Consider the following 15,299-nt stretch of genomic DNA (forward strand, 5'->3'; position numbering starts at 1 on the left):
CCCAAAAGATTTGCCTATGCATTTCAAATTAGTGTGACCTATAAAAACGCAACCACCAAGTGGTACAACGAAAATGTACTTCTGGCAGGGCTTTTTTGTTTACTTTTCATGCCATCTTTTCCTTCCATGTAACCACAACCACACGCATGGTGACGGAAGGATGGGTTTGCATTAGTTATACCTATCAAGTATAAATACAAGCAGGGCCTTCCAGACCACACAAAGTCCAGTGTCCAGGACCTAGCATTAGGTTTGAACACTTTATGTAAACTAGCAGAGAAAACTGACAGACTTCTTTCCATACAAATCTGTGCTGTAACTTCACATGTGCACTTCGAGCTGCAGTTTGTGAGCAGATGGACAAAAAAATATTCAGTGCCCAGTGAGCAAAAGCATGGGAAATCAGATCAAAACTGTTACCTAGATCTTGGAGACAGCAGAATGCTCCAGGGCAATCTGAAGATTATGTGGATGGAAATAACCAGATAGCGCTGGTCTCTGAAATGTTGATTTGTCCTATTCTGGATAATTAAGGAGTAAAGCTTAGCAGGAAAAGCTATAACTCCTGCTAGGAATCACCCAACCTTCATGTTCAGGGGCCAGCAAATGGGCCAGTTGCTACAGATGAGCAGAAACTCGAACCAAGCCTGAAACATCAGGGGTTCTCACGCTTAATCAAGTTGCACCATTTGTACAAAGCTATGATCTTCCCTGTCATTACAATACTTTCTGCATGTCAGAAGCAAAGGAGAGCAGCACTTTTAAATCATTTTTCTTTCCTACCCCATTTTTTATTTATTTTTCGGTATATCCACTAGCATCTATATTTAAAAACCACATTGGAATGTATTTCTGTGACAGTCTGGGAGCCCTGCATTTCCAACAGCTGGGTTATCTTTCCAAGGTTATTGGCAGTTTAAGTGATGAATACCAATGCTCCCGTACTGATATAAAATCTAACATTTTTCACTCTCACTAATACTGGAGTATAGCATTCCTGAGGTCTCCTGTTTCATCCCCAGTGCCACAGAGATTTCAGTCCTTATAAATCAATACACTTGCCATGGTACAGTGGTACCAAGTTGTTCTCTCACTGTCTAGTCAAAACCCCAAAGAAATCAGTAGGGAATGTGGCAGGGCTTAAGTTCATTTTGCTAGTAGCCCTCTTATTTTTCACAGAAATGCAGGAATTAATCTAAATTATCAATACCTTATTAAAGGTATTTTTGACACATTCAGTAATTCTCTTTAGACATCTCTTCAACATGTTAAGACAAAACTTTAATGGGTCACTCCTTACCCAGCACGGCTGAACACAGAGATTCATGGATTCCTTTCTATAGGACAGACACAGAAACATTTGCCACCTAATACTTTTTCATTTCTTGTCATACTTCCCCAATTACACAAAGAAATGTCACCAACAACTCCAGTGTACCCATTACTCAGTGAATGGAGCACATGCCCCTTCAGTCACTACAGGAGTCCTTGCAAAGTTCACCTGAACTTCTGAAGGACTCAGCCAGCTCACTGTGCCCTCCCAGACATTGGCTCTGCAGGAAACTATGAGCTAATCCATGGGAAACAGATAATGAGAACCGCTCATTTGAATCTAGGCACTGTTTCAAGATGATGAGGTGAATTTCCTGAAAAGGGGTGCCAATTGCACACCACTGTTCCTCAAAACGAGGTCTGAAATTTTACATTTGTCACAATTTTCTTCCAAGGGAAGAGCTGAAAAACTCTGCCAGGAAATTCTTTTTTTACATCCTATCTTTCTACCACTCCAAAAACTACAACTAGAGGAATATCAGTGTGTAACTGTATGTGGCAAACACACGTCAACAGCAAAAATATACAACCAAATATGTCTGTCAAAGCCCTTTTCCCTTTCTTTTTATGTCACCCAATAACCATCGCAGAAAGCCACACAGGCAAACCTGATCTTGGTGATCGTCCTTGTAAAGAAAGAAGCCAGCAGCATGCTGAGGATGAGGGATCCATCTGCGGCGGCATGCAGCCAGCCTCCTCCAGCCCTGCCACACATCTGTGCTGCGCTCAGGGCAGGAGGGGAAGGACGTGGCACCCTGCAGCGCTGGGTGTCACCAATCCCAGCTTTACACCTGCAGCCATTTGCTGGATGACAGCATGGGCAAAGTGCCATCTTGGCTGCAACGCCGGCGTCTCCCGGGGGACTGGCTGGAAGGAGGCGATTAGGCTGTTGTTCAGTCAGGGGAGAGAAATGGGGACAGTTTGCTTCAGAAAACCAGTGCTTCAGCAGCATGTAAAAGGAAACTTCTCCTGCACGAGGAAAAGAAGAGATCTTGTGCATCAAGCCAGCCTTCCTCTGCCATGAGCTTGGCCTGCACCCATGACTTCCCTCGACCCCTTGCAAGACTACCACGATTGCTATCTCTACTTATTTCAACTTACCCGGACCAGTTGCTGAGGAAAAGGGCCCCTTGAATTTTCTGGCACGTTGATGGGGGGGATGACCCAGTCTCGCTTCTGTCTCCGGAGGCCTTTTGCGCTCTGGTGTTGGCGCCAGGGGAGCAGGGTGTCACTTTGCTGCTGTGCCAGGTCCATGGGTCCACTCTTCCTTCCCTTTGGCTGTTTTGGAAGCAAAAAAGCAAACCCAGTTAGCTTCCGCCTCCTCATTTCTTAGGACCTCTCCCAACAGCATCGCTTCCCTGCTTGCAAATGGTCACATGGAACTGTGAAAATTATTGTTATTAACATGATATATTCCTGCATCACAAAGACACAATATGCTTTACTGTCAACTCAGCTGCCACTTCATTTTCACAGATATATGGAGCTGTCAGTCTCAAATCAAGATGCCTCCCAGAATATATCGTCTTCATTACACCAGCTGCAGGGAGCTTTAGCAGCACACTGGGGCAAAGAAGTTCCTGCAAATTTCTAATACATGCAAAACAAAGAAAAAAAAAGAAAAGAAAAAAGAAAAAAAGAAGAAGAAAATTCCTTTACTATATTATAGGTTCGGGTTTATAGCACAAAGTTACCCTGCTCCTTGGTGTTAGCCAGGTGGCCCATGGTTCTGCAGGTGCATCTGGCCAAACCAAACACAACAGAACCAGAGGGAGAGTAGCCTCTTGGCTTCAAAGGCAGATGAGTTCAACTTAGTACTGCACAAGGAGTGACCTTTTTATAAAAGCTGGGTTTTGAATACAAATCTCAAATACGTATCTCTCCATGTAGCCTGGAAAGTATCTCAGTCAAACAGTTTTCATGATTTGAAGTGCTTGTGAGTCATTCTTTATGATGCTTTTTTAAACAACTGATTCTGTCCATGGCAAACTTTGGTGCTGGTCACCCTGACCAGAGGGAGGTTTGTTTCTTGTCATTGTCTCCTGGCTTAGAAGGCCTCCATCCCATAACTCTGCTGGAATAAACATTCCCACTTTCCCACATGCCCATAAATTAGGGTGACTGACCCAACTTGGCTTCCATCACTGTTTCCTTCTCTCCTCATCCCTTTATGCCTTGGAAAGGCTCTTGACTGTGCAGTCTTAAAGAAGCAGACACCCTCCTACAAATCTTTACACCCCAAACACAAGAACACCATAGAGCACTAAGAGAAACACAGCAAAGTTTTGTTGAGGTCCTTGCAATTTTATGCTATGCTAAGTTTTAGTTTTGCTCCAAACATACAAACTCAAACAACCAACACATATTTGCAAGCAGTTATTTGTAGGTACTGACTTCAGCAAGAATCACTGCTTTGAAATTTGTAGCGTGATGTAAGTCCACCTAGCAGCACATTTCAGTAGTTCTCAGCCTGGAAGTGCAATGAAGCAGGCAGCCACCTGAAAACTAACAATATCTGCAGCTCAGTGGTGGCTGTGAAGCTGTGTGGCCCTTCTGCATGCTGAGAGCTGGATGTGGCAGCGAGGAGGCCATTCTCACAGCTGGGCTGTGGCCCTGATTGCTGGTACCTGTGGAGCGCAAACAGCTGCTGGCTGCAGCTACAGGAGGCATTTGTGCACAAAAGCAGCTATCTTTACTGCAGACCTTAAAAATGAGCCACTTAGAACAGAGGTGAATTTTTAGAGAGCAGATAAATGTAGTCTTTTTCAGTCATATCTCTAGCCATGTTTCTCAAACTGTCTCCCATGCTAATTCACACCACCAATACGACCGGTGTTTTGTGCTCCAGCACTGTTCTGTACACCTTCTCCAAGCCCTATCACTAAGTTGCTACAAGATCACTATGCTATTCTTCAATATTTAGAAGCTGTTCTACAAATACTCAAGTTTGTAATGAACAAAGAAAGAACATCACGCTCCAGCAGTGGGAGAGTCTTTCAGGATATTCAGGATGTGGTAGAGACCATTGAACTCATCTTTACTATGGGATGCAGTGTGCTATGTCCAATAGCTTTAATCTAAAAAGGGCTTTATCACCAGAAAGGTATCTTTTCTGAATACTGATGTAAACCATGTTATCTCAAGAAGATACCCAGAAATGAACGTCAGCGTGAAATAGGACTAGCAGACATGAGCTACAGAAAAGTGGATATCCTCCTTCTTTTAAATTGGCTTGAGATTCCCATATGGGGTTCCTTGGAGAGCAGGTATTTGGATCAGTTTATATAATTGGCAAGTGAGCATGGGGACAGATTATGAAAGGATGGTCAAATAATTTGTGCACTGCTGGGTTTACACAGTGGAATGAGTCTGAACTAAAGACAGACTTGAGAATTAACACGAATCCCAAAGCTCCATGTATACTGAAATAATTAGTGTCAGCTCAGCAAAGCAGTACCAGCCTTTTTAGTCTTTATGAAATATTTGCTGGCAGGTGACTAGACAGTGACTAGCTTGCTTGTCACTCTTGATGATGTTTTCCTGCATTAGAATAAATCATCAACATGACTCTGAATTTGGTATGTAGAATTTCAAAAGCGCCTTGCAACAACAGTTTAAAAAAAAAAAAAAAACAACAGCTCTTTTTTATCTTCATTTTTTGACGATGCATTCTCATGACCTTAATTTCTCTGGTGTTGTTTAAATACGTTGTACATGTTTTCTGCTGTTTAAAAGCTGTGAGACAAATACAGTAACAAAGTCTGGTGAGTACAAATGCCAGAACTATTTAGATCTCCAACTAAAACATCCAAGAGCATCTCTGGGATAACAGCAACAGCTAACCATGAGCCCCACAGAACTCCCCTGTACTTCTCAGTTGGCAAGTACCTAAAGTTCAACTCAAAAGCAGAATGTGACACCAAGTTAAATTAATTATAAAGTACAGCTTTGAATTCTGTTTCTGCTGAATAACAGTTTTCACTGTGATAACAACTGCTGCCTCTCTCATGGCCTCACTGGCCATATGCTTTCCAGATTCCCAGGCAGAGATCTTCGAAAGATGAAACGTTCCTCTACCTTTTGTAGTGTCATCAGAACACAATCTGTCCACAGTCCTTATCACTATCAACTGAGCACCTCTAGTGCTACTGCTTTATTGTAGTTTCCTCCCATTGCCTTTGTGAGGTGCTTTCATTCCTTTACACGTGGAGAAACGACAACAGGCATTCCAGCAAAATAGAAGTCCACAAATTCCCAGCTCTCCACCTTGTGCCTTAATTACTGGGTTTCAGGAAATATGAGATCCCCAACATGTTCTGCACTCAGAAGGGCCATGCTCTGTGCTGGGATCTGCTCCCCTTGTGCTGTGCTCAGCAACAGGACAGCAGCAACACCAAAGCATTGCTCTGTTTGCGTCTAACTGCAGGTCCTGCTGCAGGTCAGTGCAGTCCGCCCCTCAGAGCAGGAAAGCCATGCACTGACACAGTATTTAGAGGATGTGACTGCACAAGTGGATTTTTCTAAGTGTGAAATCATCCGCTCTGCACCAACAAACATCACTGACAGTATTCACAAAATGCCTCCAGCATAACCTACTGTGCAGCACCTCCCACATCTCAGGTCCATACATGAGCACAGGGAAGACAACACCTGCAGCTCCTGATTTTCCAGGTGAGCTGTAGCCCATGCTATCTCGACATCAAATTCACTAGACTTAAGATTAGAAGTAGTTTCCTTGCATGTCAGGAAATCATCCGTCCAGACAGCACTGCATGATTTGTCTGCTTTCCAGCATATAACTTTGGTTTTAGGCAGAAAAAAAAACCCCAAAAAACAAAAAAACAGAAAGCAGATCTTCAATACAAACATCACATGCTCTGACCAGCTGAAGAGTTACACGGTCTCCTCAGACACAGGCCAGGAAGACTATGTTGCTGACCATGATTCTCAGGCCCTAGCCCAAATAGTTCCAAATGCTGTCAACAAACCAACACAGTTAGGCCTATCTAATATGTTTAGAACAACAGATTTTGGTTTACATCACCTTAGAGATATGTCATTATCTTGGCTACACAGGGTATGAAATCCAAGCTGCAGCACCACAGCCCATTCTGCTGTGAGCAGCAGAAGAAATACATGCCAAATGGAAAATTGCATCTACTTTCTGTTCTGAAAATGACATGGTGACATCTAGTTTGTTACAACATGATCAAACATGGAAGCCATGAGCACGGTTTTTGGCAATACAAAGGCATGATTCTATACTAAGAATTTAGTAATTATGTCTGTCTGTTAGTTTAGGCTAGAGAAATACAGCTAAACCATTTGAATATCTTCAAATTCAAGGAGAAAAAGTGATTACAAAGTGTGGGGTGAAGAAAAATAACAGAGATGCTGAGATATAAACTTCTTATGGATTTGGATTCAATATGATTTAATACCTTAGTATTCATATCAAGGTAAAATATTTTAAAGCTTGCTAATGAAGCAATGCAAAGCATGCATTGCTACCTGTTTTACTTGAAGCCTACATTCTGCAAACCTGGGATCATCTCTTTGCTTGGCTTCTGATGGGCTTGTCCATATACACAAATGCACAGCAGAGATGTAGGTAAATCTTGATAAAACCATTGCATTTTCTGCTAGTGAAACGCTTTCAATGAAAAGTGCATCCACAATATTCATTATAAGCAGCTGCTGGGCAGGGAAAGAGCCCCTCAGAGCCCATACTCCTTGTGTTTGATCAGGAAGTCATTAACGTGCTGAGGACTAACTGCAGGGCAGGTTGGCAGTATTCTCTTTGCCGCTCACCTGTTCATCAGGAAGGCTATCAGTTAAAACCAACTTGAAACATACAGAGGTAAACTCAAAACCTTTTACTGAAATGGCAGGTCAAGCTCTCAGAAAGAAATGCAAGGTTGCAGGCAGCACAGTCTTATCTGCAAGGACTGTGCAAAGATCTTTACTCCCAAAGGCTGCTCCATGTAAGGTGTAGACTTCCCTGAAGTCTATGCCTGTGACTTCAATGGCATCTTACAGGAGTAATTCCAATCCCTTTTCAGTCTAGTGTTGTATTTAATGATGATAAATACAACTGGCTGCATTTAGAAGAGGATGTACATCTAAACCTCTAGGGACTGCTGGACTTGAAAGCTGAATGGATTTAGCAAAGTTTTCTCAGAACAGCTGAAGCTTTACAGTGCCCCAGCTGACTCCAATTGTGCCACAGCATTGAAAGCTCATGGGGCTCCTGGTCTGCATTCAGCACTGGCAATAGGTAGTAAGGCAAAATGACCATCTAGCTGCTGGCTGGCTGTAAGCCTCCATTCCTTCAGTCTACAGCTTAAGACAACTGATTTTGGGGAGACTCAAGCTCAATCCCTCCTCACAAAAGAATTCACAGAAAGAAGAGGATGTGGGTTCCCTATAGCCCCCAAGTCCTAATACCTCTGTTAGCGGAAAGAAGGCTGCAAGACGTCAACTTTCCACTGGCCCACAAATAAAACCAGTGAGTGTGAAGAAATACCAGCTTTCACCTTCCGCTACACTTAGCAGTAGCCAGTCCCGCCAGCTGGCACGTCCCCCTCCCAGCCAACCTGCCTCTGATATCCGTCAGCCTCTGGCTACAGAGACATCTGGAAGTTATTATCCAGCAGAGCGTATCACAAACCCATTTACATAATATAATATCATATTTTGTGTTCCTGCTTAGCTGAACATTTTGGATCATTCTAATGTTTGGGTAAATAAGCCACCATTCTCTGCATATAAATAACAGTGTGTCTTTGGGAACGTTTGTTAGAGATTATTAATTTTATAGGGCTCAACCCGCAAAAAATGGATGAATGCTCCGGATTCAGCACTAACATATATTATTCTTGCATTTGAAATAAAAGCTAACTGTAATAGGTGAGGTAATAAAGCCTTTCTTTCCCAAATATCAATGTTACTTATGATTTAACTTGTTTTATTTACATGCCAGTCTTACTATTAGAGAAAGTTTAGCACTTTGCACTAGGCATTCTTCAGGAAAGAAATAATACTTGGATTGCTTTGTTTCAAGCATCACTTCTAGCCTTTAACCGAGGCAACTTGGTTTTAATTCACTTTTATCAATCGAAGTGGATATAAAGACATCTTTAGACCATTGTTCAAACATTCACCTTCATCTCCCTTATCAATACACATTTTGAAAACTTCTCCTATTTTCTACCACAAAAAATCGATTTAAAATATATAATTTGAAGCATTTTCACCTGTTTCCATGGTAGCTGGGAAAAGGACAGGAGAGAACGGTATTTACCAAACAGAAAATAAGACAATGAAAATACAGCTCAGTTCTTTAACAAAGGGAACACAAGAGCACTGCTAAATAAACGTTTGCATGGATTCTGTTCTTAGGAGACAACATTTTGCTGACATTAGGGATGGCAGTAAGGATGAATGACTATTTTTTTTTTTTCAAAATACACAATTTTCCCAGTTCTTGATCTTTTAACAGAAAGAGATGCCTCATTTTGTGTTTTCACGCAGCATAATGAAAGGGCTGCAGAACAAAAGGCAAATTTATTTATTTTAGGGTAATTGATTCTTTTGTATTTAGGTCAATGCTGAATTTGCCAAAGTTGAAGGTAGGAAAATATAGTTTTAAGTAAAGGAAACATCTTATTTTAGCCTTTCTTTTATTGCAGCTTATCTTTGTGAAGGTATTCCTTAGGAACCACATGGGCAGGGGACCATAATCCGTTTTTCTCCTCATTCCACCTCCTAGAATTCTGTTATGACTATCTCTATTAGCTCTATTTACTAATAGTCGTAAACACTGTGGTAAATTTAATTGCAGAGAGCTTCATATCAAGTCCCACTGCCATCAAGGCATAAATTGCTATTCATGACTGATTTGTGTCAAAGTGTTCTGAAAACTAGTGTTTTAGCAGCAAGATGTTCCAATGCGTGCAATACTTCAGCAGGGGCATTAATGTGTTTGCAGAGAAGCCACTAATTGACAATGAGACGTGATTTTGGCAGTAGACTCCCACTTTAAAGATAATGAACAGTGTTCAGATACAGAGGAGAACCCCCTCTGCTCCTAATACTATACTAATAATTTCTGGTATAAACAGGGATAGAGGGAACCAATCCTGATAGGATATTTCAAGTGCCAGATCAAGCTGTTTGATCATCATGACTTACAAAAGCAAGCAGTGGAATCTCGGCATTTGTGACCTTTCACAAATCTGATTGCGTATGGAATGAAAAGTCAGGAATGTTATGTTTGGTTAGGAACTCGTTAAACAAAATTACCTCTCCATTTATAGAAACCATACAATTACAGTATAAAACATTTTAATTAAATCAGCTAGTTAAGCAAGAATTGCTTTCTTTTTTTTTTTTTTTTTTTTTTTTTTTTTTTTTTTTTTTTTTTTTAAATCAGTTAGCAGTGGGGCTGCATAGAGCAGTTCACATTAAAGTCAATTAGTAAGAAAAATTGTCAGATTTGGCAAGTGCATGAGCTTCCAGAATACATCAGCTGACAGGGAAGGAAAAGTTTGACTAAAACCTAACAGAGTTATGGCCCGCAGAGGAGGAGAGCAATGTAAAATGCACACCTATGCACTGGGCATGGCAGACACCATGCCCTCTCAAGGAGTCTGTGCCAAAGCTGTGCACCTGCTCATACGTGCACTGCTCCTTCATTTCTGAAAGATGATGCATGCTTGCAAATTGAGGGCTGTGAGGAACACATCTGGCTTTGCAGATACTGGAAGATTTTATCCAGCATAAGTAATGAACTGTGATTGGAGTAACTGAGGAACCAAAATGCTCTTCAGCATTGTAGGGCTACAAGGGATGGAAAAAGATGAGGAACGACATCAGGGAAAACAAGGAAGTTTTCAAACACAGTGACCACAACACTCACACTTGTAAGTCAAAAAGCAAAAGATCTCTTTTCTGCAGGGTCTTTACCGGGCAACTAATGAAATAGTAAGTCTGGACCCCAGAGAAACAAGACATTCACAGCTTATGGCAAAGCCCATCAGTTTGCCACAGAATACTCCTATTCAGTACAACAGATGCTGTTTAATCTCTTTGATCAGAAAACCAAATGAGGTTGGTGGTGTAAATAAGGGCTTCACAGATGCAGACAGCCTCCAACAAGCTTATGTCTTCCTGTTCCATTCTCAGGGAGAATCACATACCAAAGCAGGTACATAAGAAATCCTTCTGCCTTTCATGGAGTATTTTATGGTTTCAAACACACAGGTTTCAAACATCTGTGATACCTCTCTTGACATTGCCAGGCTCTGAATATTATGAGTCTTCAATGAACAGAGGATGACATCATCCACTAAGCACAGCTCTTAATATGCTTTTCTTTCTCATTTTAAGGCTTAAACATCTTATCCCAACTTGAAAATTTCTGATGAGGCTGTTTCCTTGCAAAGCTCCCCACATCAACTTGACCTTTTCTCATTCCCTTTTTAAGACCTAATCTTGCAATACTTCTTAGGTAGGATTGTTTAAGAAACATCTAAATTACTGTTGTTCCCTACCTTCTAGTGTTTACAAAAAGACACTTCTACCTTCAACTTGATGTCATTCTCATAATTGGAAGAAGCCATACATAATGCCTTCAGATCTACAAGTACTTCTCAGGAGTATGGTTATTAAATTACAGAATATTATGTACTGTTCTGCTTCTTACCTTTTCAGATACCTATAGGACAGAAATAAAGGCAGTGGATCTTGGCATATATATTATTAAGTTAAAGAGCAAAACCATACTGCAGCTTAATATTACTCTCTTATTCTAGAGGTATCTTGCTAAGAAAAAAAAAAAAAAAAAGCATGAAATATCTGGGCTGGAAAACCTCCTATACCCTGATAGAACTTCTAATGAGTAATTTTATGGGCAACACTTTAAAGTTTGCTCCAAAACCCATTTCTTTACTTCCAGAACAGACAGTTATAACTGTACTTCATCACAGAAAGAAGCAAGAGCAAGTCTACACCTTAACAAGCCTGTGAAACATTTTAATCTCATTTTTCTAAAGCCATGAAGTTCAAAAGATACATGAATTAAAATAATCATAATGAATTAAATGTAACAATATTCCTTCTCTTCATAATGTTTGCAAGTAAAGATCACAAGAGATTTAAGAGATCACAAGCACCACTGCTGCTTCACACAAAGTGAAGCAATTCATTCTGGTACTTCTCTGCACTAGCAGGAGAGTTTGTCCTTTCAAGTTATCCTTTGGTTATTTGAAGAGCCTCTTGAGAAAAGCCTGTTCTTCTCTTATTCCCCAATATTGGAGTGCACCTAAGTACATGCTTAAATGTGAACAAATTCAATTTACCCCCATTTCCATGACAAAATTTAGGCCGGTGCTTAGAAGCATGGCCAGAGGCAGTATTTGAAAGCCCACTGCTGACCCATCAGCAATGACCTCCAGCTCAGCCCACAGCCACATTGGACACTCAGGTCTGATGGCTCTCCTTACTCCTTCAGGTGGCAATGCCAAAGAGAAGAACAGAAAGCAGCTGTGCTACCAGCTGACAAAGGCTTTCTTAAAACAATGCGCTTGCACAAAGGCAGTTTTGTCTTTTATTCAAACTTTTGTTTACACACAACTGTCAATGAATTACCACAGCGATGAAGAGTTTTTTTTAGGAGACTGAGTCCAAAACAGTTTTTGTAGCAGCAGTGAGACTTGAGCAGTTAGCAACAAAGAGTGTGAAACCAGAGGTCAGAAGCTTTGATCTCATGAGGGCACAGCAGACATCACAGGCAGGCAGCACGCAGCAGTCCGAGGGCTTTGTTTTATCAGAAAAGACTTGTTTCTGTGTAGGTAGTTCAATCCTTGCGACTTCTTTTTGTTTGAAGGAAGGCAGATCTGGAGTGAGTTTCACTTCAGGATGATCTTTCTAGTGTGGCTTTGAGCCTGACCCTTGGTAAGATGCTGACTATTTAAGAACTAAATGCAGCGAGTGCAGTGCTTGGAAACTTCACGTAGTGGGCTGATTTTCCAAGGCAATGAGCACCTGTATGTCATATCTTATCTTGGTTTCAGTGCAAGACAATGTGATTGAGTGCACCTGAAAATCAGGTCAGGAAAGTTCACATGTTGTCACAAACAGCACTTCCAGCTCACGCGATGATTAAATGCTAGATGTTCAAATTCACTTAAGCATGAAGTCAGACAAGTTCACCTGACGTGTCTTCATTAGACTTCCACAATTACGTGATCAGTCTCATTGGTAACAGTTATATGATATTAATTTATTAATTTACCCACAGAAGTGCTGGAACAGAGCAGCCCCAGGGCACCTGCTAGACAGCATAATGAGCTGGTTCTGAAATCATATCTGCCTATGGCCACAAGAAAAGGTAGGATGACAAATACAATCCTTTTCCTTCAGCCCCTCTGTGGGGACAGCACAACTTGAAGGCAAACTACTTCACCTTGATGCCACGCATCATATTGTACAGTACAGAGGAACGAGAGAACGGAAACAAACCGAGGCAGCTTTTTCCTCCCCTGCCCATCTCTCCCACTGGGCACACGGGCACCCACTTGAAAGAGTCAGAGCAAATGGGAGCAACAGAAGCACAACTCCTGCTTAAGCAGTCATTTTCTTCCATCAAGGGAAGGATACGTCTTCATCGCTTCCTGCCCTGCGCAGGGCATCCTGGCTAGTGCAATAACTGAGGTCATAAACACAATCGGTGCTGAATAAGCCTTTCCTTGCCTGGAGACCTTTGTATTTGTGATCAGCAATAAAAGGCTGTATTGGAATTTAAAATCCCAGCTCGGTAAAATGCCAGAGATGATTATTTAAAGGCTTTAAATCAAAAAAACTGGCTGTAAGAATCACATTCATATTGCATGGCTGTGGATTCCTACCTGAGTAATGAAAAAAGCCCCACATAAGACAAGACAATAAAACACAACCTGGGCTTAAGCAAGCATTGTTTTTTGACAGTATTTCTCACTGTTTTAAACATTAGCTGCATGCCTATATATATTTGAGACTTTAATTGCTCAATTTCTAGTGATTTAACATTATTAAAATTTACATACTTCCACAATCAAAATTTGAGAAGCTAGAACAATGAGAAGAATCATGTTTGTGTAAACCTAAACAATTAGAACAGTACTTTTTTTTTTTTCCTAAGGTAAGTCACTGGCAGAAAAGGCAACCAGCATCCTACATGTACCGAATATATCCTGCATCTCCAAGTTCCTTTCCTGTCTTTTTATGATCCCGATTTTAAATCATGGATTGAGAAACAGGAAAACTAATAAAGAAGATAAATTTGCCAGAGAACTAACCACACAAATGATCAGATGCAAGCAAGCACTGAAAAATGAAGTCCAAAAAGAGCAGCCAGAACTTCAGATGGGACACATTAGTACTGGGAGCAGAGGATGCTGATTAGCAAGGATTGATGAGTAGAGCCTGGACTGCATGGACATGGGGATAGTGCAGAAAGTGAAGCACAAAGCACTGTGTGTGCATTTGTACACTTAAGATGACTTGAGTTTGCAAGCAAGAAGCAGAGGGCATTCTCCAGACTGAGGTCTTAGCAATGTCACCGTTAACAAACAACCTTCTGACTTGTGGTTAAATCAATATCCAATTGTTATACATAATAGCCTGCACTCTTAGGAAAGACATCACACTGCTAATTCCAGATAAGTCAAGTCTGGCCTTACTTTGTTTTCTTCTGGAGCATTACCCTACTCAAGTTTATCTTTCATAAATGCTGACACAAGCCATTATGACTTAATATTGTTTCATAAACAACTTTCTTTTCTTTCTCTTCTTTATTCCAAATTATACCCACAGGTCTGATTGATACTTTAAATTGCAACAACAGACAGCTAGACAGGTATGCTGTAAGAAACTTTATCTTAAGTATTTATTGTTATGCTAGAATATCACTCGGTTTTCTCTGGGGTAATTCGTCACTCCTTGTGGGAAATATGTGACCTCATTTGCATTTTCTAATTGAATTGCTATCATGTTTCCTGCAAGACTGAACAAAAAAAAGTTCTTAGAGTTACTAACACCATTTGCATTAACCAGAAATAAGTTTACCTGAGTATTTTCTGGGGAGGAGGGGAAAATGCATATTTTATGGTATCTGAAGCATATATTTTAAATATTTACCTTCTTCACCATCATTTCATCCTCCCAGCATGAAGCTTTACTGTAGTCATTAAGGTTTTTTTATTACAGCAGTTGGGAGTGAAATTTTGCAAATTCTCCCAGGTTATTCAGTTATTGAATGCAATTAGCACACTTATAAGGCCAACATTAAGAAGGAGGGAACGCTGTTATTGTGTTGGACCACTCACCATCATAATGCCAGCTTAAACAGAGAGAAACTGCATGGCTGTGGGATCTGAGGCACAAGTGTAGACACCAAAAAAACTGCTTTTGCTATGAAGGCACACAAGGGGATGCCTATCCTGACAGCAGCCATCCTGAACCGACTCACCACCCACCCTGCAGACACACCGGCCATCAACAAAGCTCTCTAAATCTGCCATGGGAATTTCCATTCCTATATACTGCAGTAATAAAGGACCACAAACACAAAGAAAGATGTTTTTGAGGGTCGTATCCTCTGTGCCCCCCAGGAAGCAGACCATCATCTCCATTCTGCAGGTAAGCTATAGGTCAACTCCTATGTTAACTTCCGCTATAACATTCCTTCTGTACTAACTTTTGCCATATGTCTGACAATGACCATTCCAAATAGGATAACTATGACTTAACGAAGCTTTAATTCTTGGGTGACTGTAAACTAAGTTACAGAATCACAAGGTTGGAAATGACCTTCAAGATCATCTAGTCCTACTGCCCTCCCACTACCATCTCTACCACAAGCACTAAACCATATCTCACAGTTCCTCATCCAGACACCTCTTGAACACTGCCATGGAAAGCAACTC

The 15,299-nt window shown here is 41.0% G+C and overlaps 1 protein-coding gene across 3 annotated transcripts in view; it reads right to left on the minus strand.

The window, feature by feature from the left end:
- The window catches only part of CDH4 (cadherin 4), a 413,145-nt gene that overhangs the window by 143,811 nt on the left and 254,035 nt on the right, over positions 1-15,299 (minus strand). For all 3 annotated transcript variants that reach the window (XM_048962903.1, XM_048962902.1, XM_048962904.1), the window contains one exon: positions 2,434-2,610. In XM_048962903.1, the coding sequence (XP_048818860.1) occupies positions 2,434-2,610 (177 nt within the window). The remainder of the gene's footprint in view (positions 1-2,433; positions 2,611-15,299) is intronic.

This window comes from Lagopus muta, chromosome 16, assembly GCF_023343835.1.
Source record: "Lagopus muta isolate bLagMut1 chromosome 16, bLagMut1 primary, whole genome shotgun sequence".
NCBI lineage: Eukaryota > Metazoa > Chordata > Aves > Galliformes > Phasianidae > Lagopus > Lagopus muta.